This window comes from Sander vitreus, chromosome 22 (assembly GCF_031162955.1).
Source record: "Sander vitreus isolate 19-12246 chromosome 22, sanVit1, whole genome shotgun sequence".
Classification (NCBI taxonomy): Eukaryota; Metazoa; Chordata; class Actinopteri; order Perciformes; family Percidae; genus Sander; species Sander vitreus.
The window spans coordinates 18,085,323-18,111,796 of NC_135876.1; the positions used below are offsets into that span (position 1 = coordinate 18,085,323).

The 26,474-nt window shown below is 41.1% G+C and overlaps 1 protein-coding gene across 1 annotated transcript in view; it reads left to right on the forward strand.

Moving 5' to 3' along the window:
- pou6f2 (POU class 6 homeobox 2) overlaps positions 1–26,474 on the forward strand; it is a 68,582-nt gene that overhangs the window by 37,296 nt on the left and 4,812 nt on the right. Inside the window, exons 5-9 of the mRNA XM_078280592.1 lie at positions 820–1,127; positions 13,701–13,835; positions 19,103–19,312; positions 21,154–21,307; positions 25,139–25,307. Coding sequence (XP_078136718.1) covers positions 820–1,127; positions 13,701–13,835; positions 19,103–19,312; positions 21,154–21,307; positions 25,139–25,307 — 976 coding nt within the window. The remainder of the gene's footprint in view (positions 1–819; positions 1,128–13,700; positions 13,836–19,102; positions 19,313–21,153; positions 21,308–25,138; positions 25,308–26,474) is intronic.

Here is a 26,474-nt window from a genome sequence, read left to right on the forward strand (position 1 = left end):
TAGTATTACGGTTGATACTGACATTATTTGTTGTCTGTGTTGTGGTATGGATTTATGTGTGAACTGATAGAAGATCCACCACATTCTGCATTCAGATGTTTATGAGTAAACTGCCATAGCAAATTACCATGAAGTTGAGGTGCACCTGCACAGTGTTTACACCAAGATATTTTTGTATTTATTTAATATTATATTTGAGGTGGACATTCTGGGTCCATGGGAGTATTTGCATGTTGGTCTGTCTGCAGTCTGGCTCAGCTTGAGTGTTAACTGTTTTTTTTTTTTAAACACAAAAAATGTATAAGCATTTAAATGTAGAAATTAGGTTCCAATGACGTGCCATTATTGAGTCCAATTAGTTAATGGGTTTATTTCTGAAGTCTTCCAGTGAAGATGGATGTCTCTTTCCTATGAGATTTTAAGCCATTAAACCAAAGATTCTGACATTCTCCAAGTGACAATGAAGACTTTTGGCTCCAGAGAGAGCAATTATATCAGCCAGGCATGATAGCTTTGTCCTCCAACTAGCTAAATTAAATTCACTGACTCTATCATGCAGGCTAAAAACCCTGGAGGACCTTGTTGTGGCTCCATGCAATTTACATCTGTCTCTCACTATTCACCCTATGCATCCCACACCTCTGTGTGTATATCTATCTGAGGTGTGAGCATATTCTTCAAATAATGAGGGCTTCATGTTTAAGTGCTAAAACACAGGCTGTCAGTCCAAACTCATTTGTGTATGTTGCACTCTATTTGGAGAGTTCAGGTCTCCAGCACAAAGAAGAATCAAACAACTCGCTGTTCTTTCATCAACAGCTACCTCATCACTGAGCTCCCAGCTCCAACACCTGCAGCAACTCCAACAGATGCAGCAGCACCACCACCAGCAGCAGCAGCAACAGCAGCAGCAACACCATCACCAACAGACCCTCTCCCACACCCAGAACCAGCTGCCATCCCAGCATCACATAACCCCACCCAGCCAGCAGCTGACCTCTGTCCCCTCTCCAGGCTCTACCTGCTCTTCCACCTCTGGACAACCGCAGCACTCCCCGCCGCACCGGCCCAGCCAGTCGCCGGCCCGCAACCTTCCTTCGCCAGTCACCCCACCCATGTCTTTACCGGTGAGTCCGTCAACTGCACCAGTCCAACTCTTTCGGATTCAGATTCTGACAATTTACATTTAAATAGCCGTGAACTTTTTTTGAGTGCTGTTCGTGTTTTCATCTTAGAGCTTTGACCCTTTCAGTGTATTCTCAGTTCATGAAAGTTAATTGTAAAATTGTGGTTGCTTAAAATGTCTTGTTCAGCATTCAGTGCATGCACCTTGCTAACCAAGCTCGATAGCTAGCCCTAGCGTTAGCTGGTTACTTTAGTTTAGCGCTCCTCCCCAGCTCCACCCTCTCATCCAAATATGGTCACTTCTGGCTCTAAAAACCAAGATGGCCCTGGCCAAAATGCCAAACTCGAGGCTTCAAAATGGTAGTTCACAAACTAATGGGTGACGTCAAGGTGGTTATCTCCACTTCTTTTATACAGTCTATGTATGCAACTGATTGGAATCCTTTTTTTTTTATTTGTGTAAGGTTACATGAGTCACCTCTTGGCTGTAATTTGAGATGATCTTACTCCAACTTTCTTTTTAGGCAAATTTTAAATATATATTATTTATTTATTTTTTGCGTAAAATTACCAAGAAACAGTATTACATTTGGATTGGTTACTTCTGACTAATAACTGATTTCATTAATCCAATATGTCCACCTGTATCAACAGCAATACAGATCCAGTATGCAAGATTGGTGCTTTGCTTTTTGCATTTTGCATATTTACGCTCACTATTGTAAACAGATAGTCTCTCAGAAATGATTAGCTTCCTTTTGCCTATTCATATCATTTTTCATGGACACAATAAATTAAGTTTATCACGAGAACCATAAAAATACACATCTAGTTACTTACTACAAATTAGATTTGTAATTCCTGTAATTCTCCACTAAAAGAACCAAAGTGCTTAAGCAGTCAACACAATGCTCGATTCTCTGTCAGCACTTGATCTTTATCAAGTGGTAGCATTTGAATGGAGGCTGGCAGCTCTTCTGTTTATGTGGAGCTATTAGAATATGCATCTTGTTGCTGAAGCCTTGACGTACTTGAGCACATCGAACCTCACAACTAGACAAGAAGCACGACTCGCATCCTCTTTCAGCAGATTCAGGAGGGATTCTGAGGTTATCTAACCTTCGACTTCCTGGCTGTAATCAGCCCCTTAATCTTTGCTGCTCTTCCTACTCAACCTCCTTTTTAGTCACTTTGTCCGTCCATCCATCTCGGCCCTTCTGTCCGTCTGGCTGTCACTGTGTGACGATAATAACCTATTTTATATCCCTGTGGTTTCATTTCTGGTGGAGACTGGCCAGGGTCGCCTTTCTGTCCCTGGTCACATTTATCAGCGTCAGACCCTTATTGGGTTGTGGTGCAACCTTCTTTATGGCCAGGATGAGTTGGGCTATTTGTTTCTCCCCTTGCAGCCCTCTCCGGCCCTGTCATGGCCTAGTGAGACTCAGCAGGAAAAACAGCCTCTGGATTTAATGGGCTCCAAAGGCTAGTCGCTACATCGCACCAAACACACTGTCCAGTCTGACTGTGGATACAAGGGCTACTGACCAACATACAGATTCACACATTAAGCGTGCATCAACGTACAAATACCTTGGATAACAGATACACTACAATCAGACTATCCAACTCATAAGTCTCTGATTTAATAGGAAACCACTGCTTTGTTGACTATCCTAGAATCTTTTTTTCTCTGACTCACAAAGTAGGCAGAGTTACTTTAGAACAAGCAGCACTGCATTGATAAGACTGAGACACTTAGCTTTATACAGATTGTCTTTTTCTAAAAGAAGCAGTGAGGCTGATTATGATGACTGAGGACAGACCTCCCTTGAGGGGGGCCAAAGAGGCCACATCAGGTATCATTAAGATATTGCCTCATCAAATAGGATTATGGAACGTGTGTTTGTGTGTGTGTGGGCGAAGCAGAATGGCCATAAAAGGTTTAGTTTCTCTGGGTCAGTGCTGGTGTTGTCAAAGAGTGTGTCACCCAGCGAGGGGCTCGCCCAAGGACAGGTCGCAGCCTCAGCACCCACTCAAGGCTGCAATAGGATTTAAAATGGAGCTCCGCCTCTCTCCACCGCCTAAAGTTTTTAATTCGGGGAGACTCCCTGAGCAGAGATTTTCTCACAAACACACGTGAATTGTCACCGTGATCTTTCTTTTGTTTGTTTTAATTGAAAACACAGAAGGGCATTTCTGGTGTTTCCACGCTTCACCCAGAGGAACTGGTCTGTGCAGTAAAGTCGAGTCATAATTACCATAATACAATCAACATTACACAGATAACACCCCTATTTCCTACTGTCATTATTCAGACGTGCAGAATCACCCAGCCGTTCAACTATTTGCTGAAAATACAGCACAGAGCTGCAGAGAGACAAACACTCATTATGTTCCAATTAATGTCCCATTGTAATTCTCTTCTCATGGGAGGTGTGTGATCTGCTTCATAAACCTGTACTGAGGAAATCCTGAGCATTCATTACATCCCTAGTGTTTTTAGTGTTTGGTGTTTTTAATTTGTGAAAAACAGAATTCATTATTGGTTCATTAATATCCCGATTAGAATAAGAATCACACCACAACAGACTGTGTCCCCTTGAGTCAATGGTCTCTCAGATTACTGCAGCTAATTTGGTTAAACAGAGTAAGAATTTACCTTTCTACCCCGCCCACAGCCTCTGCTCCCCAACATGCAGAGTACAGTGAGATGTTGCCTGTGGCTGCCTGAAATAGCCACCACAGGGATGACAAATAGACGGGGGGAGATTATGAAATTTGCTTAAGTGTGTTAATGGGCTGATTGCGGGAGCCCGCTGGATTTTGCTGGAAGTTGATTGATTAGAGCTGCAGGTTTTTTCCACGCCCGGAGAGCTCAGGGATTTGACGGGGTAAAGGCGCTCGCCAAGTCTGTTACACCGGAATTGATCTTAATTAGATCTGAAAGACCTGCCACAGCAGAATGGTCGCGGCGATTAAAATGAAAAACAGGAGAAATTACTGATCAAATTAATCATAATGTCGGGCTACAGCTGTAGGTTTGGTGTAATTTGCCACTCCAGTGAGTTACATCAGCCCAGGCAGGGAGAGGAGAGGTAGTACATACTGATCCGTGGCAGCGGGAAGCTTAGGCCAGCCTGTCAACTCTCTTATTCCAGTTTGTACACACCAGACCCTCCTGACCCTGCTGCGCCATCCAGTGGAAACCCAACATCTCTCTCTCTCTCTCTCTCTCTCTCTCTCTCTCTCTCTCTCTCTCTCTCTCTCTCTCTCTCTCTCTCTGTGGCTCTGATCTAATTAGTCACTTTTTATTGTTGTTGTTTTTAGCCAAATCCTTCTACATTATGTCTTTCTCCCTACGGGAGCAGCATCTTCAACACTGAGCAGTCTCTACATTGCTCTTGTCATGGCTGTCTTGTCACTGGCATGTTGTGTGTTAGCTAATAGCCTCTGACCTTGGTCCAGTGTCTGACTGCCTGGTTTTTGGGGGGCCTGACGGAGAAGGAAGTGTCCTGTCTTCCTCCTCAGTCAGACTCCTGCCGTCTGTCTGTGTGTCTGTCTCTACTCCCCTTCGCAGTCGTCTCCTTGATCGCTGTCAGAGCCCCACACTGGGCCTGTCCACTCTCCAGCCGCACACTCATAGGGGTAATTACAGCCTAGAGGCCTGCCTTCCATCCCTGTGCTCAACAATTTACCACCAAAGCGTCCACAGACATCTCTCTTCTTCCCCACTGCACCCCGACATCACGGGACCGCAGGGCCTCAGACCCACAAGTGCTGCAATTACCTGAGACTCTCCACTATCCTTTTCGCTCTCTCTCTCTCTCTCTCTCCTCACTCTCTGTTGCTCTCTCTCCTCCCCCCCGCTCCCCTCTCCACCCCTCACTATTCCCTGGCAATCAGCCTTCATTAGAAGCCTCTGGTGAAAACCCATCGTCACCAAGGTCAGCGGCTGCCAACCACAGCGGCCTTTCAGAGGCCTAGCTGTCTGCACTCTCCATCTCACCTTGCCATTCTGCCCTCCTCCTCCCATTTGCTCCACCATCCTCCTCAAGTCTCTGGCCCATCTCTGCTGCTTTTGTCTCCAGCTGAGGCCCCTTCAGACACTCATGTCACTGTTTTCCGCTGCAGTGCACTTTTACTTATGTCAACCGCTGTTAAAATCACCACCGTCCAATTTGCTCCAAATGTGTCTTTTTTTATGGGCGGTGGGCGTCTTTCCCATTATATTAACATGTGTATTAAATGACCCTTGCACATTGATTAATTGATTTTCCAGATCAGCCCCACGTCTATTCAATTTAGCAAAACCTGCCGCCATCATTCCACGGGGTATTAAATCAAAATTGAAATGACAAGCTCAAATGTAGACCAAATGGCTCATACTGTGGCTTGTCGATGAAACTGGCAACGCTTAAGTTGAGGAAAGAGTCCATTATCTATTGAATGTCTCATAACTCAACTGTGTGTCTGGTTTGAAAAAAGATTTCAGAGTTTATTAATAGAAATGTTACAGATGTTTTTTTAACTGACTTCTTGCAATAAACTACTTTGTGCAACTCCAAAACACATTTTGATTGCTTTGAATGCCAAACAAATTCCTGTTGGTCAAAGTCACAAACATAATTTTGTTTGCTTATTCAAGGTTGTTCAGTTAGAGAACTGAGGTAGTAGTAAAGTGCTGGGCCATGCCTATTAATAAGGGCATGAGGGCTTATTCTGATATTGTTTAGACAATTAGATTTTAGATAAATAATCATTAAAAATGTGGATATAATGACTAAGTGGTTAAAGGCAAATAATAAGAACAAAGAAACAGCTAGAAATAACATTCTGGTAAGTTCAGAAAATGACATCACTTTACTGTAATACAGCCTTCAAAACCAGGAGAAGATGATATCTAGTCTCATATCCTGATATTGATATATTGTCAATATATTGCTCAGCCCTACATTAAAAAAAGATTTAGTTTTTCTCCAAAAAAAAACAAACATTCAGACTGCCATGTTGGGAGATACATTTTCAGAAAACATAATTAATCATGTAAATGTAAAAAGTTGGTGTGGAAAAAAAAAGTGGAAAATGGCTTAGGGGGGAATATGGATTCACGGTCTCATTACTTTCTAAAATCCAGGCGTATTCTGACATTTAACATTAATCTTCAAGTGAAGGGAAAAATCTGAGTCCATTATCCACAATAACACCTGTTTTAAATTTTTCTAATAAGACTTTTAAATATGTGTAAATTGTATGTGGTGCCAGGCTGTGTGCTGCTAGTTTTGGATGTGTGGTTTAGAGCATGAACAGGCCCTGAGCTCTCCAGCAGCTCAGCCTAGCCTCTTATTAATGCACAGGAGATCCGGCTCTTAAGAAGGCAGAAAATTGCCTTACATAACAAGCGCTCCACAATTTAGAAATACAAATGTGCACTGTTGACTGAAGCAGAAAATAAGACTGTTGCCCATCAACAGAACCACATTTCATATGAATAATTATAAAGCATGGGAGCTAGATGAGGAAAACAACCTGACCATGACAGCTCTACTACTTTTATTTACTATAAATGAGGGATTAGGCAGGAAGGAAATCTACAGACTTAAGGACCAACGATGAGCCCTGAATTTATAAATAGGAAGAAACTTAAATTTATCATATCATCATTCAGAAGGATCATTTGGAAAACTTTGGAGGCTCTCTCAATTCTAAAATTACACCTACAGACAGCACTTGCACTTACTTTTTGGCTTTTCTGGTTTTGTTGTGTTTTCAGACCTCACCTCAGTTGATATTTTCTTCGCTTTTTGAGGTCTGCGATTCTTCTAAACATGGCCCGCTACTCTCATGGTGGGCAAAGGGCTTCCAGCTCCGCCACCCCGCAGAACACCCAGCAGAAAGGCACAGCTCCCTGATCAGCCCACATGCACATTGTGGGTAACACGCATTAGACGCCCACAGGGGAGCCCTGAGATGGAGCACCAAGCCAGGGCCACCTAACAGTGGATAAGGAATAGGGTTTCTTTAATTATGAGGCAGGGCTGTGACATTGAGTTCCCCCCTTCCTCCTCCAGCAGGCTCCCAGACACTGTCTAAGTGCTCCGCTCCGCTGAGGAGGCCAGTCCCCCCGCGGGGCGCGATTCCACTGCCTGTAATTTCTGATGCCCATTAGTGACCGCAAACAGAGCACCGGTTCACACAAGGAATACAGCCGAGCAGCGCTGCCACGCTGTAAAAAGACCCTTCTAATGCAATGTTATTGCATTATGCCCTCCTCATAGACCAAGTCAAAAGGCCCATTTGTGGTCCCTGCAGAATATTATCAGAAATTTTTCTCCAAAGAGTTTTCAGTCATGGTTAGCGGAGACTAGATTTGGTATATATTTTCCATGTATAGTTGGCTGCGTAAATAGAAATTCCTCTAAACTCTGCTACCCTGAACTCTATGAGGAGCATTTTGCGTTTTTATTATTTTCCTGGTGGGTGATTTTATGCCGTTTTTCATTATGGGAATGTGCAATTGATGCAGTTTTGTAAATGGACTCAACTAGAATGCAAGAACAATGCATTTTCTTAAGTCAACTCCTTAAGCAGGGAAAGCTCAGAAGTCAAAACTCGAGGAATCGATACAAATACGGCTGGTGAATGTCGTCAATTCATCTCTCCACTTGTGCTGATTTAGCTTGTGCCAACGAATGTGTGTATATTTTGGAGAAAAAGAGAGAGAGACCATGAAGCAGAGAGACATAGAGGGAGGGGAGGGAGGTGGATTTATTGATCAAGGGTGACCACATCTTAGCCACAGAGCCCCTCACTCGTGATTAATCTTAGGGCTTAGAGTTGGCCAATGACACATGACAGGCCTCCCCCTCAAACTCCTCCATTTCTCTTCATTACTGGCTGTATTTTTGGACACCACAGTGGAGAGCAATCATTTACCTTTATTGTGTTTATAAAGCTGCGGCATGGATGACCCTTCCTATATTGAATTGAGGACATCAAAAGATCACTGGACATTGATTAGAAGGATATTAAAGTCATTCAAATGCTATATTTATATGTCAAACAACAGCAGAGTGAAAAGAGAAGCCATTTCCAACTAAATGAAAATGAATGGGATGTATGTGCAATGGAAACAAAACTCTTCATACAATATGTTTTATTACGTATTGAATAATTGAGGTAATTGTCATCCAAAGACTGGGGAGAGTTTTCAATAATACACTAAAATAATAGTGTTCATAATGTCTTTATAGTCCAATCGCATGACTTTAATGATTTTTATTTTTCATTTTCTCACAGCAACCAAAAAACGTAGCCATGTATCCACTTTAAAGTAATAGCCAGAGCAGCAGTAGATTTACTACAACACAGGTTTAACGCTGCTATGATTTCAGCACAGGTATGGTACAGAAATAACTGCACCAAATATGTCACATCATGAGCTGAAATGGTCAGCACTTTTCTGTAGATACTTAATCACCAAGTAGTTTCAAATTTAATACATCTGGAAACAGCTAAATATTATAGATCATTCTTCAGGAAGAGAAATAGTGTAAGAGGAATGTAGTATAACTTATATTTGTACTCATGGAGTGTCCCCTAACCAGAGGAAATACATTGCTGCTGTGATTGATGACAAAGAACCCACTCTGAACCTCTGTGCCTCACAATTATCAACAAATGGGCTGGAGCAGATTTTATGTAATGATTAAAGCTGCTGTTAATTTCACATGAGGGTAATGAGAGGGGAGATTGACGGCCACTGTCCGACACTCCATCATCCCTTTATAGTTGGTTTAAACGTTTTCACGACTCTTTTCCTCCTTCATTTGCATTTTGCCTCATTAGATATGGCCATTTCTGAGGCAGCCTGCGATATCCATTTCCTGGAGTTAATGCATTTTATTTGATCAGCCAAACCTCCTCAGTTAACTAGCTGTCATTCTGCGATTTCATATGACATCACTCCATTAGCACCCACCATGCCACCTCTACATTCAACCCGCTGCCACCACCATCCCTCCACTGCCTTAAGCAATTACAATGTCCAACCGTCTCCGGATGCAGCGTTATTGTATTCTGCCGGGTGTTATCTGCCCCAGTTGTTCTATCCGTCTTTCACTTCCCAATATTTTTTCTCAAGAATGGCTCTTTTTGGGGTTTATTTTTCACAACAGCTGGAACAGAGGCCCAGTGGTGAGCAATAGCCAGGGCTCGGAGGACTCAGAGTGCACGGCCACAGTGCGAGGCCCCGCTAACCAAGGGACCAAAGGTGTTTTGGAGGGCCTAATGGCATTTTGATGTTCATAAGCACAGCGGATGTTTGGGGGAGGAGGGGGAGAGTCAGCAGAGGACTGTCAGCGTCCTGACAGACAGAGAACGTGTTTTCTCATGTCACAGCTGATTACATTCACTCCGAAGTAGGAAAAGAGCAGGGAGCAGACAGAGATGTGGGGCCAGGATCAACTAGGGAAACTTCCATGTTGTTCCAGAGGACATTCTTCTCTGAAACAATAGTGCAATTGACTGGTTTTGCCTACTTTGAAGCACTTTTGGCTGAGTGGTAGCGTAAAGCATTGGCCGTCTCACATTTCCACCTGTAATAAATCTGAAAGACTTTTTGAAAAGGAAAATATGAATTTCTATTTCCCGACAAAAGTTTACATATCGCTGTTTTCTTTGTCACTTAAAAACTTACTGACCACTAATTTGCTAAATCATTCTCTGTGGTCTTATATTCTCTTGTCAAGTTTTCTCTGATATATTAGACAAATGTTTGATTCTGTTGTTGAACCATAGATGAGCAGAAACTAAGTGTTACACACCGCTGAAGCCTGAGCGTAGACAGATCTGCCCGCCTGCTGGTGTCTGCACTACGTTGTCCATTTATCTTTGCTCTTTTTTGTCTTGTGCAGGCCCCGAAAAAAAAGCAATTAAGTTTAAAACGGCCACATGAAAAGAGCAAAACCAAGAATAAACTCCAGTTAGTTTGTGTCAAACAATTTTAGTTTCCAGGGGTCCCTCCACGGTTTGCGGGGATGCTATTTTTCCCTCTATTCCTGAGATTACACGGGTTGCTGCACCAAGTGACCCTCATGGTCAAACAGGCAACAGAGAGCCTGGCGGAGTTTAGATTCGCTCTGCCTTCATACCGTCCAGAGAAAAGATGCATTTTTAACAATTTGCAACTTTTTTTGTTCTTTCAGAGACACTTGTTTTGTGTTTGCTGATCTCTATCTAGCCCTTTATATTTGGCTATATTAAACTGTGATAGTGCCGAGAGAGATGGCACTTTGTGGTGACTTAAAGGTGACAAGATGATGTCACATAATATAATGGAGGCTTGAGTGTCTTGACAAAATAAAACTGCAATGTTCTAATATTTCTACATGTTTTACTATATTTAACTATAACATTTCTTCAACAAACACTGGCTTCAGTTTATATTTGTTATTCCAACACTGACCACACTGGTCTATGCTGCTGAAAATCCTCTTGACGCCCCTTTTCATGAAATGAAAAGATCGAAACACAATGGTTAACATGCAGGTTCTGCAAACTGGAAGATCACTGTTTATCTCCTCCAACACATGCAATCAGTACAAATGCTAGGCTAGGTCTGTCATTTTGTGCCTCCCGCCGAGGTGTTGAGAGGAGTCACCGTGGCGGAAAATCACCTGTTTAGGTGTTGAACACAGCCTCGCCTTTCCTTATTCCTGGCTCCCCTTCCAACTGCTATCCATATTACCCAGTGCCAGGAAGATGCAGCAATAAAGCCTGCTCTCTTTTCACCTAGATTTACCAGAATAACATAGCACCTGAAAGGGCTATTATCGAATGAAACACAATGATAATATTTCAAATCAATCTGAAAGCTTCTCCCAACAACCAATCACTCACGCAATGACACCAAGCACAGCAGATTTTCAGGGAGACCCGGGGTGTGCTCGCCCGGGGCAGATCTCATTATCTGTGTGTTGATCTGTAACCTCTTTTTAGCTCTGTTTAACTGGCCATGTTAGATTTTCTCAGTGTCTCCATTCACTATTACGACACCCATAATAGTGGATTTTCACCAACATGGCTTAAAGACCCCCTTTATCAACTTAAGAAGGCATTTTATATTCTGATAGTCCAGGTTTAATTTCTTCCTCTCAACTACTACTTTTCCCATCATAAATGAAGAGGAAATTATCTGTGAGTATCAGTTCAGCACTGCCTCAAGAAAACTCACTACAAATTGGTCAAATCTTATTTTAGAATTTTGAAGATTGTGGTGTTAATGTGCATTATACTTGCTTAGACATGTGTTGGCCAAATCCATTTTGGTATATCATTTTGATTACTATTTAAATAACACAAAATTCTTCCTATTTAAAACATGTTTTAACAACTAAGAAAATGAATCAGTCTTGTGTTGCTGCCTTAAGCTGCTGCTCTTTTTAAAACATTTTCAACTAATTCTAAAAGCTTTTTAAAACAAGCAGCAAGTATTAATTCACATTTCTTTTTAAGTGGAAAAAAAAGTCAAAGAGGATTGTTTCTTTTTCTGTCTCTTCAAACTAAATGTTACCTACTGCCATCTTTCATTATTAATAAATGTGTGTTTATCACCACAGTCTGTACAGTCTTATTGGTTATTGTGGTAATAAAAACAAAAGCTATAATATAGCCATTTGTACATTTAACAGTATATTTTAGTTATATCAGTTATGGCTGGGTGACATAATTCTCACAATATTAATATTAAGGATATTATTCAAAAAGGATAAATATCATGATATGGCAAATGTTTCCAAAATGACATGTAAAATAACTAACATCTATCTCCCAGGCTTAATAACGGTTATTGTTTCATCACATATTGCACTGTATATTGTAGTGAAATGAGTCAGATCTCTACATGAATTAACATTTCACTATTTAGCAAAGTATACTCTGGGTAAAGGATTGTTTGGTCAAGAAGATGCATCATTAGGAGAAGACTAATCTGCAGCAGATTATTTTAGTGAGTGAGTAAACTCTTAAATATGAGTTAGCATCAACTTCAGTGTAATCCAAACTACAGTTTTTGGACGATCCAACATCAGAAATGATTTAATGAACATATATAGTAATTTTCCTTAAGTGTTAAAGACTCCAAATTAGCTTACATATTATCCTATAGTGCATATAAGTTGGGGAACTTACTATCAAATGTTCCAGCCTAAGGTTCTCTTGTTCCTTTTGCATGTAATGTCAGAATCAGGTTTGTGCTTTTCTAACATTTGAGACGTCATGATATCCGAAGGACAACTGCTGGACACATAAAAGACAATCTTGCGATTATCGAGGAAAAACTGGATGACTTTCAGACGAGGGGAGGCAATATCAATCACGGCCAATTTAAGGCCACCTACATGAAATATGATTTCATAAGACAAATGCAGTGTCATTCTTAATGTGCTTAACCTTTACTGTCAATGAAAAAGTATTGATCGCTCTGTGGCATTTTTTCATCATTTGATTTCAGAAAGTGTAATAATATATGGTGGTGGGCTAAGATAAAAGATGAATGGCAACTGAATGATTTCAGATGAACAAAGCTTAAGTCCCTGCAGAGCACAGAGTGTGGAAAAATTGATGCTTTCAGGAAAATAATTTATTTTACAGCACATTGTATTTTACATAAATGTCATAAAACACCTGCAATACTTTTTTATATAAACTCTGCTTTTAATATCAGCAGTTTTGTTTGGATATGTTTCCAACCAGTATTAGCAGCAGGGAGCAAGCAGCCTGCTTCTAAGCAGTGTTTCTATTATTTCTCTATTCTGTTGAGTAATTGGGAGGTCTCCTATCTCTTCTTGGTCTTTGATCTACTTACTCAACCTAATAAGAATTTGCTCTGCTGCACTACAACCAAATCAGCAGTGCATTTTCAGCCCCCTAATAAGTGGTTAGCTTGATTTATATGGGTAATCTCGGCGATGTGGTGGGGCTCTACAACTTGTCCCTGATGCAAGCAGCCTCTTTTCACAACCACAGGCCAGACCATATGAGTCCATTATAGCGGGGCTAAAGATGGTCATTTTAACCCTCCTCTCCTTCAAAAGTAACGTGTGCTTGTGCATTATAAAGCAGGATAAATTATTAGTCGAAGCGTATTGAAGGGGTTGGCTATACAGTGATACATGGCCACACTGCGTGGCTCTAATGCGAAAGCGGGATGCTGTTGGGCCGTTGCTGCAGGTGGAGAGGCTCGGCTTGGCCCGTGGGGAGCCCCGCGGGCCAGAAGAAGCACTTACAGTGGTAAAATGGCCACTTATTCACAATCACCCTCCTGTTCTCACTGCTCCTCCCCACCCTTGAGCCTCCCACTGGGTTCAGGAGCACAGACCTCTGGGAACTGTATGATGGACTGCATAGCCCTCTCTCCTGGAATATACAGGCCTCACTGCAGTTAGCCTATTCTGGCCTTGGCAACAATGACGCCCCCCACACAAGCCCTCCTGAACCTGCTTTTTTAGGCATACTTGTAAACATCTGCACGGGTGAACAGATGCGGTTTTAATGAATGATTCCTTTGCCCTCACCAGCTGAATCCATTGGCAAGCCAGGCGGTAGCAGCGGCAGCAGCCATGGGATCCATCGCCGGTTCTCAGGTGTTCGGCAACACCCTGTCAAACCTGCAAGGAGCGTCTGGACAGCTGGTCACCAACGCACAAGGACAGGTGAGTGCTATGTAGTGGACGCTAACATGCTAAAAGAAAATTACATAATTATACATGCATACAGCTTATGAAATACAACTATTTCCTTGGTAACAGATCTGTAAGAGATGTTACTGGACCATCGATCATGTACGAATGTGCAGCTTCAAATTAAACATTTGTATAGTATATTAGATCTTTCCTCATAGATTTCTAGTGGTGAGTATGTGTGTTGTCTTGAAGCTGTTTGTCTACACTCTAGTAGCCACCCCACTATATATTAAGCTTTTTGGGAATAAACAAAGCCCTTCTTTCTCTTATCCGCATGCGCCTGTCGCAGTAAAACGCTGACCTTGTCATATTTACAGGGTGGCTGCAGAATTGTTCCATCAGTAGCCAGAGGCTTGAACGATGATGCTTGTCATTGTGGGACCCTATCTAATGAATCATCTTATCGCAGGTGCACACAGCACATATTAAAGGAAAATTGTATAGACAATGTGCCCTTTCATGCCACTCTGTGTTATTTACCTTAACCCCTGTTTCATTTTTTAACACTTGCACTGTACTTAGTGTAAACTTAACACAAACATGGTGAATCCAAAACAGTAGCTGACATTTATTTGCACTAAAAAACAAGCCAAAACAAGTGTATTTTAATTAATTATAATTGTTAAAATTGACATTTAGCCAACTGGAATTAGATTTCAGTACCACCAGTGTGACCATGCCTCATTGTTTATAGTAAAGTGTTGTCTGTGTGCGAGCGCTTGATGCTAAACGTTGCTAATGAGACAGTATGGACTTCCCTGGCTCACAAGGTGCCTGAAGCACTAGGAACAGATCACTGTGGATACGGACTTGATGGGATGCTCTGTGCTTTTGTAGTGTCTTGGCAGCTGACAGTCCCTGACATAATCAGGTCACTGAGACGGTCAAAGCCGCGGGCTACAGCCTTTGCTCCCCACCTCATTATTCCACAGCATTATTCAGACAGAGGGCTCTGAAACATGCACTACCATATCAGAAGGTCCCCCCAATACTGAGGAGATTATACAGGCTAACACATACCTCAAACAAGGCTGAAGGTCCACCAAACACACTCTGGGAACTTATGTCAGCATGGAAAAGCTACAGAACCAAATGAGCTGAACAGTGGAGCCACTTTTTTTTTAATCTAATTTTGGTTTGTATTGACCAGATAACTGCTTTTAACCACTCCGGGTGATAGAATTGGAATTTATCATCACTGTACTCGATGAGTAAAAAGTCACCTTTCCTTGAATTTAACACATGGTATACTGTCTTTGAACTCTTAATTATCTCTACAACTCTGTCAAAAGACCTTTTCATAAGCAAGCTCTCTGAGGACCTTGAAAAGTGCCAGGTTTGATGGACGTTTGGAGTTCAATATGTTTTTAAACCTTAATTATATTGGCCCCAGCCTCTTTATTCTCCAAGGAGAATCAATGAGGCTCTTTTATCCTCACCGCCTCTACAACAGTGATTAAGGCTGTGGATAAAAGCTAGAATATTGTTAAAACACTCTCACTCCTGATTTTTTTTCCCCCTTGTGAATCTGTGGCATTTTTGTGAACATCTTCTATTCAGTACAAATTCTCACTTTGCCTGCTTAAATATGGCAGCTAAACTGTTTTGGGAAATGAGGACATTAAGGGCTGTTTCATGAAGCGTACTGTACGTCCTGAAAGGTGTAGACACCGCTGAAATGGTTTGTGTTTGTGGCAAATCCCAGTTTGATAAACCCTGGTGCCTTTGCTCTGTGTATGGAAACCCTCTGCTCCTTGAATTTTGGCTGTCAGGCCATCCATCCCTTTTACTCCCAGCCTTTGGTGAGGGCTTTGGCCCCTGGGGTGGACGGTGCTGGCACTAATGCAGAGAACAACAGGTAAGGAACACATGCACGGTTAACCTGCAAAGCAAGTGTGCCCTTTGTATTGATGGAGGCCTCTAGCCCTTAGAGCAAGTGTAACCACAGTGTAAACTGTTATTGCCCTTGTAATTGTAAATCTACTGTAGGGCTGCAACTATTGATTATTTTCAGTATCAATTATTCTGTCAATGCCCTAAGTTCCCAGATTGCTTGTTTTGTCCAACCAACACTCCAAAAACCAAATATATTAAATTTATAACGATATAAAACATAGAAAAGCAGCAAATTCCCACATTTGAGATCAAGCTAATGTTTGACATTTTTGTTGGATAAATACAGTATACAACTGCACTACTCTACTGTATCTGCATCTCTTGTATATTTGAGAAAATAAAACAAAGGCTGTTAAATTATTAGAAAATACCTGTCAACCTACCCAGGAAATGTCTTCTGTCCAGTGCACCATTATGAGCCTGCTGTTTTAGCCTTTGATTTGCTCTAAATGTTAGCCTTTTTGGACTTGCGTGTTGACACGAGTCCAAACTTCCCAAACATTTCCCCTCTTGGGTCTCAATTCACCGCATGAACAGTGGAGGAGAGAAAATGGGTAGAGATATTGCCTGGCGACCATAGCTAAAGACACAGATTGCCCTGGCTGGAGAGATGAGATGACATTTCTGTGGAAACAAGAGCAGCATAATCTTAATGAGTTCTGCTGGGTGGAGAGAGGCACGTTACTCACATGCCATATGAAGTGGAGCGGGAAGCAAACACAGGAAGCCAAATAAAGGAGAACAAACTGAAAGATACTTGAGGAGAGGGCCTTAGCAGCAGTGAATGAGAGAAGGTCCTGAAAGCTGCTTATTTATGAAATGGTGGTGTGATTAAATTGCATCTTAAGAAGTGTAAATGATTGCATGTCTCCATCAAATTTGGGCTTTTTGTTCAGTTTCTGCTAGTAGATTTGGAGCACTGCAGTTTCGAAACACATTCACCAAATTTGAGCTGTGCAACCTTCTTAAGAGTAACTTCACTGGTGTACATGATCAGTGAAAACATGAGGGATTTATAGCAAGACCTGATATGTTTTAACATTAAAATGAAACCAGCAACCATTAGCAATTATTGCTGTCAGTCACTTTAGTCTGAGTCTCACAAGAAACACACAGAGTTAGTCTGTGCGTTGTATGTACAATCAATTCTGTGAAGTGAGTTTCGTTAAAGGCACTATATAAATATAAGTTTTTATTATTATAAGTTGTTACATAAAGTTGCACTTCTTTAAAACACAGACAAACAGTGAGAAATGGTATTAAAACAGTGAGAAATGGCATTATTGTGTACATGGTTGTTGTTTTTTTCATACCAAAACAATACTTATTTTGATACCTTAGTTTGAACAATATAAGCATGTGTTATATTATGAACTTTGCCTGAATAGAAGCTAAACCTGAAAAGCTGACCAAACCTGTTTCAGTAATTGAATCTTTTTGATGCTACAATTGTGTTTCAGTTGGTACTCAAAAAATATTGAGGTTTGATACCCAGGCTTGATTGTCTTAAACTATAAACTCAATAATAGTTTTATAAATGGGGGGCATGCTCTGTAAAACCTCAGCATTAATGAATTCAAAACTTCCCATAAGTAAAGTGTATAATAAAGTCCCTTCTGTCTATAAATTAGCACTCAAACAGTTGATTACTCTAAGAACTCCCATCCAGCCTGAGAAGAGCTGTGAGACACTGCCATGAAACATGCCTGAGAGTCAGATGGAGAAGCATTGCATGGTGGGACAAGGATGAGAGCTAAGCTGCCAGTTGCCTGTTCTTTTATTATGCTTATAGAACAACCACTTAGTCCAATGATGATGAATAATTGAGCGGAACAAGTTCCCTGCCACAGTGGCATGCAAAGCGGGATCAGTGGGACTCCGGAGACAAGAGCGTCAGGCAGGGCAATAAAATATGCTAAGTGGCAGGAGAGCATTACAGCAAATTTGTAAAGCCGGCGCGGAGCGAGAGATAAATTATCTCTCCCCTAATGCGAAGCAACGTAAGCAAATGAGCCGTGGCAGGGATGAATTACAGATTGTCGGCCCACCTTTCTCTCACTGATCCCTCCCTATTATGTCAAAGAGACCAGGAAGAGGGGAGGGGGAGGAGGACCACACACTGAAACACATCAGTGGTGGCAAGCGGGAGCCAGACAAGGCTCAGCTAATGCTATGTAGAAGCAGTTTGTAGTTTTGTGTTGAGGTGTAGAAACTTGAACTAAAATATAAACTTTGAGTCAAAGACAGGGCATTTTTTGCAAAAGCAGCTCTTTGCCCAGTTGCAAAATAACAGAATTTGGAATGATGGGCGTCTCATCCATGTTGAGCTGCTCTCTGGTGTAATGAGGCTTGGTGGAGGAGCAATGTCAGCGGGGGGATGGGGCAATGGCTGCTCAGAACCAGTCCCCAGATGACATTAACCTTCATCATGGTGAAGAGGTGCTAAGTCTACCCTAAAGCGCCACTCTTGGCCACACTCTGACAGCTCTGAGAGCTAAAACGCTGCAGTGACACTCTGCCGCCCCCTTTGATCTGCCCTTCCTGATTACAGCCACAGAGGAGAGGAAAGCATGGGCTGGAGGGGGGGGTGAAGTACGCCTGGGACCCTAAGAGTTGAATTAGAAACACAGGGTCCTATCTCACTCTCTGATGATCCTCACTTTTCTCCTTCTTATTGTTTCTTTTCTTGCTCTTTCTTTCCACTTCTTCCTTTCTGCTTGTGTGTGTGTGTGTGTGTGTGTGTGTGTGTGTGTGTGTGTGTGTGTGTGTGTGTGTGTGTGTGTGTGTGTGTGTGTGTGTGTGTGTGTGTGAGAGAGAGAGAGAGCGAGAGGGAGAGGGTGAAATGGGGGTTTCTGTCTCTCAGCAGCCACCAGACTCCTCACCACATACAGACAAAGACACAAAAGGACAGACATACTTAGACACACACAGTCACACGTACACACACTCATCCCGGTCTTGGCCTGGTGATGGATAATACAGTCAGTGGTGTGCACCATCACACACACAGGTATTCAGCGCTGACCTTTGCAGTGCGCTCCCAGCTGTCTGCTGTGGCTTCAATTGGTCTAGTCTGTAAAACCACCTCAGTGACAGATGATCAGTGGACATTTGTGCATGTTTCTCTCTCAAAATACAAAATACAGAGCAAGTCAAACACTGCATGCTTTTCTTAACCTCATAACACGGCTTAATTTTCAATCACATGTAAAAAGCCCCCCCAAAAAACTCCCAGCAGCAGATCATTAAGACGGATACCTCCAGTAGTGTTTACCCTCTCTGCTCCATCTTCTTTTTAAAACTGCCCAGCTGATTTTGTCTCCTCTCTACCCCCTTTGTAGATAATTGGAACAATCCCACTGATGCCCAACTCTGCAGGGCCCTCCAGCCAATCAGGGGGTGGCAACCCAGCACTGCAGGTACAGCCAATTACACCTCAGCTTCTGACCAACGCTCAAGGCCAGATCATCGCCACGGTGATCGGCAATCAGATCCTGCCTGTCATCAACACCCAGGGAATCACGCTGTCACCAATCAAGCCTGGACAGCAGGTAACATCCACTCTGATGCACACACACACACACATATAGAGGAAGATATCTTGTAGAGCAGCTTATTATATACTTATACTGATGTTTTAACAATGATCAAGAGCTGACTTTAAAACTTTTGAATGAGCAAAACCTAGTGGAGTCAGACCAGAGCTCTGTTTATTCATGAAAGCAATATTCCAACACTACTAGTAACGTCTGCTTTATGCTAAACACCTCATATTTTTCCTGCTTCAACACTCATAACGCTCATTTGCATCATTCCACTTTGAAAATTGTAGCTTTCGGTACAATTGTTTATCGTGTGTGTGTGTGTGTGTGTGTGTGTGTGTGTGTGTGTGTGTGTGTGTGTGTGTGTGTGTGTGTGTGTGTGTGTGTGTGTGTGTGTGTGTGTGTGATTGGATGTTTCACTTTGTGTCTGTGCATGTTTGGAAAGCACTTGTCAGACAAGCTTTCAGTCTCAGGGAGCCTGCTGCACCCCTGCAGAGCCTAAACTAAAAAACAAAACAAAAGACACACTTTTCATCATGCTCAAACACTCGTGCCTCTGTTCTCCACCTCTCCGTCCCTCTCTCCTTCCTCAATCACACTCCACAATCCTTGTGATTTGTCCTCTTTGACCTGAGCAAGAAGTATTTTGTTTTGCTTTTTGATTTAAAGGAAGGTGCATAAAACACAAGTTCTTTCTTTTTTGTACACCAGATTTGAGTTAAAACCGTAAGTGACAGGTTCTCCTCCCAACTTGAAGATCTTTACAGTGTTCAATTGTGAAGTCAGATGCATGCACACAGCAATGAAAATGTTATTGACTTGATAATGACGATGTCAGCACAGAATTACAGGGTAAAAGTTCACATTGAAGGCCTGTACAGTGCAGAATGGATGACCTCTCAGCAGATGGACACCTAATTGTGGCTCCTCGAAACACCAGATCATACTCTTGAATGAATTAATGCATTTGTAATAATGTTTATGCTTTTGTCTCCACTTCAAAGCCCCCATGTACACATTGTTTCACGGGCATAATTTACGGTTGTCAGAGTCTGCAGTCTAGAATATTTCCAGTGAAGCTAGATAATTCTCCGAGCCTGTCAACAGTCCTGACAGTGTGTGCATCGCTGTTGACACCCCCCACCATCCAAACAAACACATGCCACAGAGAAAATAATTAATAGTGAAGAAGGAGAGGAGAAGCCGGCCTAGCTTATGGTGGAGACAGCTTTTCGTTTTAAAATTGTAGACGTACCATCTTGATCTTGTAAAAGCAATTCAAATGTGCATAAAACATGAAAATACATAGTTTTTTCGCCATCAGAGCACATAGCTTGTGGATCATGAATTATGTTTGATATGGGGACTTAGATGTTCTGGTTCAAGCTGCCATTATTAGCATCCTCACAGGTCTGATGACAAGAGAGAAGAGACTAATTGTCATGAGCAGTTGTCTTTTTTTTTATAACCAAGTTGATTTTTGCAAAGAAGCGTTTGTAAAACTGTACCTGAGTTGACTCTCACTGTCTCCTGCAATAGTAAACGACTGCTGTAGTCTATTGAGCAGACTATTGACACTATATTCAGCTCTGTCAGTTTAAATAGTGCAGGCAGTAATTAACATTTCTTCATCATCAGGTACAAAGTAAATCTCATTATATTCAGCTTCAAAGTGGCTAATTTAATAGCTGTTGATTGCCTGATTAGATTTAATATTATAGCCCAATTACCATAATCACATGATTACTACAAATGGTTATTATTATGATGATGTGGGTAAGGGAATGCATGCTGCAAGCTGTCAATATATTATATCAGCTCAATGTGTATGTGTGTTTGTGTGTATCCAGCTGCCTCAGGCTCAGCAGGGTCAGACAGGCCCCGCATCGTCTCAGCCCAACCTGCTCCACATGCCCCACAGACAGAGTCCTCTCCACCAGGCCTCTTCCTCCTCCTCCACCTCCTCCTCTTCCTCGGCTCTCAGCGTGGGGCAGCTGGTCAGCAGTAAGTGTCCGACACAGCTCACAAAAACACATGTCTTCAAATACAAGTATAGTATATAGTGTGTATATATATATATATATATATATATATATATATATATATATATATATATATATATATATATATATACAAGTCCACTGACTCATGATCGTATCATATGACAGTGAATGTTAAAGGGTTAGGTCACCCAAATTACAACAAAACATATTCTCTCATGTACCTCCAGTAATATCTAGCCATGCAACCCCAAACCTATTTGTTTCTACTGAAAAGGCAAACCTTTAAAAAAAAATGGGTCACAAATATAAACTTTCATGTTTTTTTTTTAAAGGTTAAATCATTTCCCAAAACAGCTGGGCACTGTAGGCTTTAGCAAACATTATCTGAGCAGGAGAAAGTAGTGTTTTTGTTGGGAACTTTTTTCAGCAGTGGAGTAATACACTTGGTGCTCTAGTAAATATTTATAGCAGCAGGACAGTGTATGTGGTATTGACTCAAAATAAACTACAGTGTGTGTGTGTGTGTGTGTGTGTGTGTGTGTGTGTGTGTGTGTGTGTGTGTGTGTGTGTGTGTGTGTGTGTGTGTGTGTGTGTGTGTGTGTGTTCATCCTTGATGGTTTTGGTATTTTCATGGTATTAGTTGACAATAAAAAAACATGTATATCATCACCAGACTTACTCTTTAAAACTAAAAATGTAAATCAGGTTACAGTTTTCTTGGTGCTAGAACAGATATGGACTCATTTCTAGTAAGTTCTTGAAATAAGTTTATTTTTATTGAAAACTGGTTCAAATATTCTTACAGTCCTGGCCCTTTTTTTTACTTTGTTTTAAGAAAATAAGACTATAAAGCATGAAATAAAATCTTGACAAGAATGAGATTTTATTATTTGTTAATTTAAAATACCCAGGACAATCAAATATAGACAGAAATGACATGATAAGATGGACATGTTTGCAATGCACAGACCTCACTATGAACAGTTTTAATTGCAACTATGTTCCACTGAATAAATAGTCCCTATGAAAACTGGTGACAACATGTTCTGTACAACAATTTCTGGAAAGAAATATTGCTGTTGATTTTTTTTTTTTACACGCAATTTCTTTTTGTTTTGAGTGCCACCAATGACATTTAATTTACCTCCATTGTATTGAGGTGGGGGCAAAAATCTCAAAACTTCGCCAAATAAAACCAGAACTCTCTGCATAGGTTAAGATATTAAAAAATGTCTTTTTCTAATTTTGGTGAACTGTCTCTTTAAACATGCCGGCCTTACAGTATCTACGTTACTCTCAGTGTGGACAGCTTTTGACTGATCCCCGCCTCCTACGATTGTTTTTATTTTTCCCTGACTGTCAATTCTTTGGTTTATTAGATGATCCAAAGTGGCATGTGTTATGTTTAATGAACATAAGTTTCATTCTCCCAATGCGTGGGCCCTTGGCAGAGCCTTATAAATCACTGGTCCACAGCCTGTCAACATGCAGCTATTGCCTTTAAAAACTCTGTTTTATTCAGATAAATTTCATTTGTCAGAGTCGATTCCCCTAAACTCCATGTAAACTCATTTTAAAGGCAGCTACAATGCCACTGAATTTAATAAAAAACAAGTCGCCATTGATCAACTTGTTGTAGACACCGTGTTTAGTTTGTGTTTACTTGTAGCTTGGAAAATATCTTATAAACCATTTTTGATTCTGCACAAAATCATTGTGGCTCAGTTCTGTGGTAAATAGAATGAATAATTTATGCTGAGTACGAGCCATATCACTTTCTCTCAATATCACTTACAGCATACATACACAAAGGAAAATCCAATGACAGAATCAGAGTCGTCTGCCAAGGAGAGAAGATGAAATGTCATTGCATTCTCTGGCCACAAGCAAAGTGCCAGAAACAGATTAAAAAGCTGAGAATGTCTGTTACTGTTATTTAAAAAATAATCAGATGGGAAAATGTCAATCAGAAAGAAGAATGTCAGCAGTATTTTTGTCTTGAGGTTGTTTTTTATTTTAACTTTATATAAATATATTTATCGAGAGAAAGTCAGCTGAGCATGCAAACTGTTTTCTAGCACCCCATTTAGCATAAATTTACCACTACATCACTCATACCCCATTTCCTAACGAATTTGCATATTGATACCTAATCACAGTGCGGTCAGGATTGACATAACGAAATTAGTCATTGATACCAGGCGTAAATGCAAAGAGCAGATACTGTATCCAGATACAGATCAGGTGTAAATAAGATCTAAAACAGACAGGAGAGCATTAGTTATTTACTTTTCCTAGAGACATTTTTTAAGACTGTGTAGATTTCTAACTTCTGGACTCCTTGTTCTCAACTTGTGGATCACAACTACAACATCATCATGTATCATCATTTAGTCTAGTTCAGGTGGATTATGAACATTTCAGCAAAAGAAAAATAAATAGTTTTTCACCTTAAATAGAGGACAGGCAGAGACAAAAGCTTGATTTTATTGTGTGCCTGGCACATAATAGCATTTTATGAAGATGTTTTTTCTCATTTTCCTTTTCAGCAGATAAATTGAGTGTTGAACATGTTATTGTCCTGTTGTAATTATTAAGCTTATTAGTGTATTATTGCTGTGAAGAAAAGGAGCTTCTGAAGGCCAGGAAATTGATTATCTTCATTGTTTCAGTTGTTTTTTTAATTTGGTTTTTCAAACATTGTATTTACTTCTCTGTTTGTTTTGTGAGAGCTTTACTCCACCATTCGTTAGAGTTTAAATGTAAAATCATGTTTGGGTGGTGACTTCATGTCTAAAGACAAATATGGATCCGGAGGTTAGACCAGTTGCTCTACAGTGCCATTAGTCTTTCAAATCACTGAGTAGATAGACTCTTTTGGGAATGATGAGGAGATGCTCATCAATGTGGAGATGATGGGACCCGAAGCTGTGAGTGCTCATCCCTCCCATTTAGTCAGCTCAGAGTCTCCAGTCCCTCATCTTCCAAGTGTTCACACGTCTGGAGCACGCCGCATACGCTACACGTCACTTATGAGGCACAACGAGATGGCAGCCCCATAGATTTTTTCTTAAATACGCTTGGAGGATTCCTTTAATAATTCATTGATAATGACCAAGATGAAAAATTCAGAGGCACAAACTTTGCTTTAGTAAGCAGGATGCCGGGGCACCTGACATTGATGTACAATGTGAAATCACTTTTTATTAGCAGGGAAATTCTTCAAAATGCTTCAGTGAAGTTTCTTCAGATCTGCACAAATACGGAGATTCACAAACAGCATTCCTTTCTATAAAGAGTTTTCTCTGTTGGACTGGAGCTGGATGTTTGTGTGGGAGGCTTGCTGGAGGTTGGAAGGCCTGAACTCTTTACAAAGGGTCAGATGGATGAAATAATGTCTTTATACATTCTGTGTTTATTTGAGAGGGCTAGCTTTAGAATATATGTGTATTTATTCAGATGAGATCAAAGAAAAAGATCAACGGTATCTATCTGCTCAGGATCTTTCCATCTACTGAATTATCAAGCTCTGTGTCGTGGTTTTGTCCATATGCTTTTGACTGTGGCATTAAGAGCCACGACACGCCTGCATTCACACCTCAGATGAATTTATTCTTCCAAACATTTCTCAGATACATGTACTGTAGTTTACAGGAGAAGGGCAGACAGAAAAAATAAGTTCTGACCCTGCGCTGGGCTATTTTTTTCAAAGTTATTTAGAGACGATCATGCTCACATACATCTGGATGTTTGTGTCATTCACTCTGGAAAATGAGGTTAGTGACAGAGGAGCAGAGGGCTAATAAAATGAGATGTGTTTGGTATGTTGTAGACCCGCAGACCGCCCCCAGCGAGGTGGACGGGGTCAACCTGGAGGAGATTCGTGAATTCGCCAAAGCATTCAAGATCCGCCGGCTGTCCCTGGGTCTGACACAGACTCAGGTGGGCCAGGCACTCAGCGCCGCCGAGGGGCCGGCATACAGCCAGTCTGCCATCTGCAGGTAAGAACAAACAAAGGGTAAAAGTCCAACAATAAATGGTTCATTTTCTTCTGATCAATATGTCCTAATTCTGTCAAATGAAAGCAGACGAAGTTGTGCAGCCTCACTGACTTTTCTGGTGCTCATGACTGCCATCCATTTTTCATTCCATGTTTTAACAGACATTAAGATATTAAAATACATAATTGACTATCACCACCCTGGCAAACGAAGCTCTCATATCTGTTGACTGTACTTACCCTTCTGCTTCTCCCTTCCCTTTCACCCGCTGACATGACAGCCGCGCGTTACTTATGCAAAATACATACACAAGTATTACACGAAGCACTTAAAGCATTTAATAATTACTAAGGCACGATGCCGGCTGCTCCGCCTGAACATGAGAGAGCTTGACGGCGATGATCTGTTAATAAGATTGCCATGTTTTACTGCTGCCAACAGGACAGTTTAGTCATAAATGGTGCATTATATATTCATGAGACAATCAGACAATCAGTGTTTCATCCCTCCTGTTTTTCCACTTGACTTAACATTTAGCATGAAGACACCAAATGAGCCACAGTTCCCTTTCAAGTCAGAATATTTGGGCTACATCATGCCCAAATATTACATTTTTTAAAGAGAACTAATAAAATATATTATTCTACAATGCAAAAACACTTTTTTAAGTGTAAGATTAAATAAAAAGTTGCTAAATGGCAGTTCATGTTAAATGTCTTTTCTAAAATGTTATTAATGAATATCTATGTTTGATAACTTTTTTTTGCCCTAAAAACACTAAATGTTACATAATTGTACCTGTTTTGCATCAGTTTTCCCTCCATTTCCAGCTCTCATTCCTGTATTCATTTTAATGTCCCTCTGCATGTGCTTTGCTGATGACCTGTGCTGTTTATGTGACACGGCGCTGCCACGCACTTTTAAAAATTTCATCACATCAACATCAAACAGCCGATAAAATGTGAAACAGTACAGGGGCCGGAGAGCTTATGAGGCCCAGCCATCTCTGACTAATGTTTAAAGTCTTGAAATCACACATGAAATATTTACAGCCAAGCATAATTCAAATATTTATAACATACATTAAAAGCCATTAGCTTCAAAAATAAGCACTCTGTGGGCTGTTATTCATGCCGTTAAGACAATTTTTTGTTTGTATGACATTGG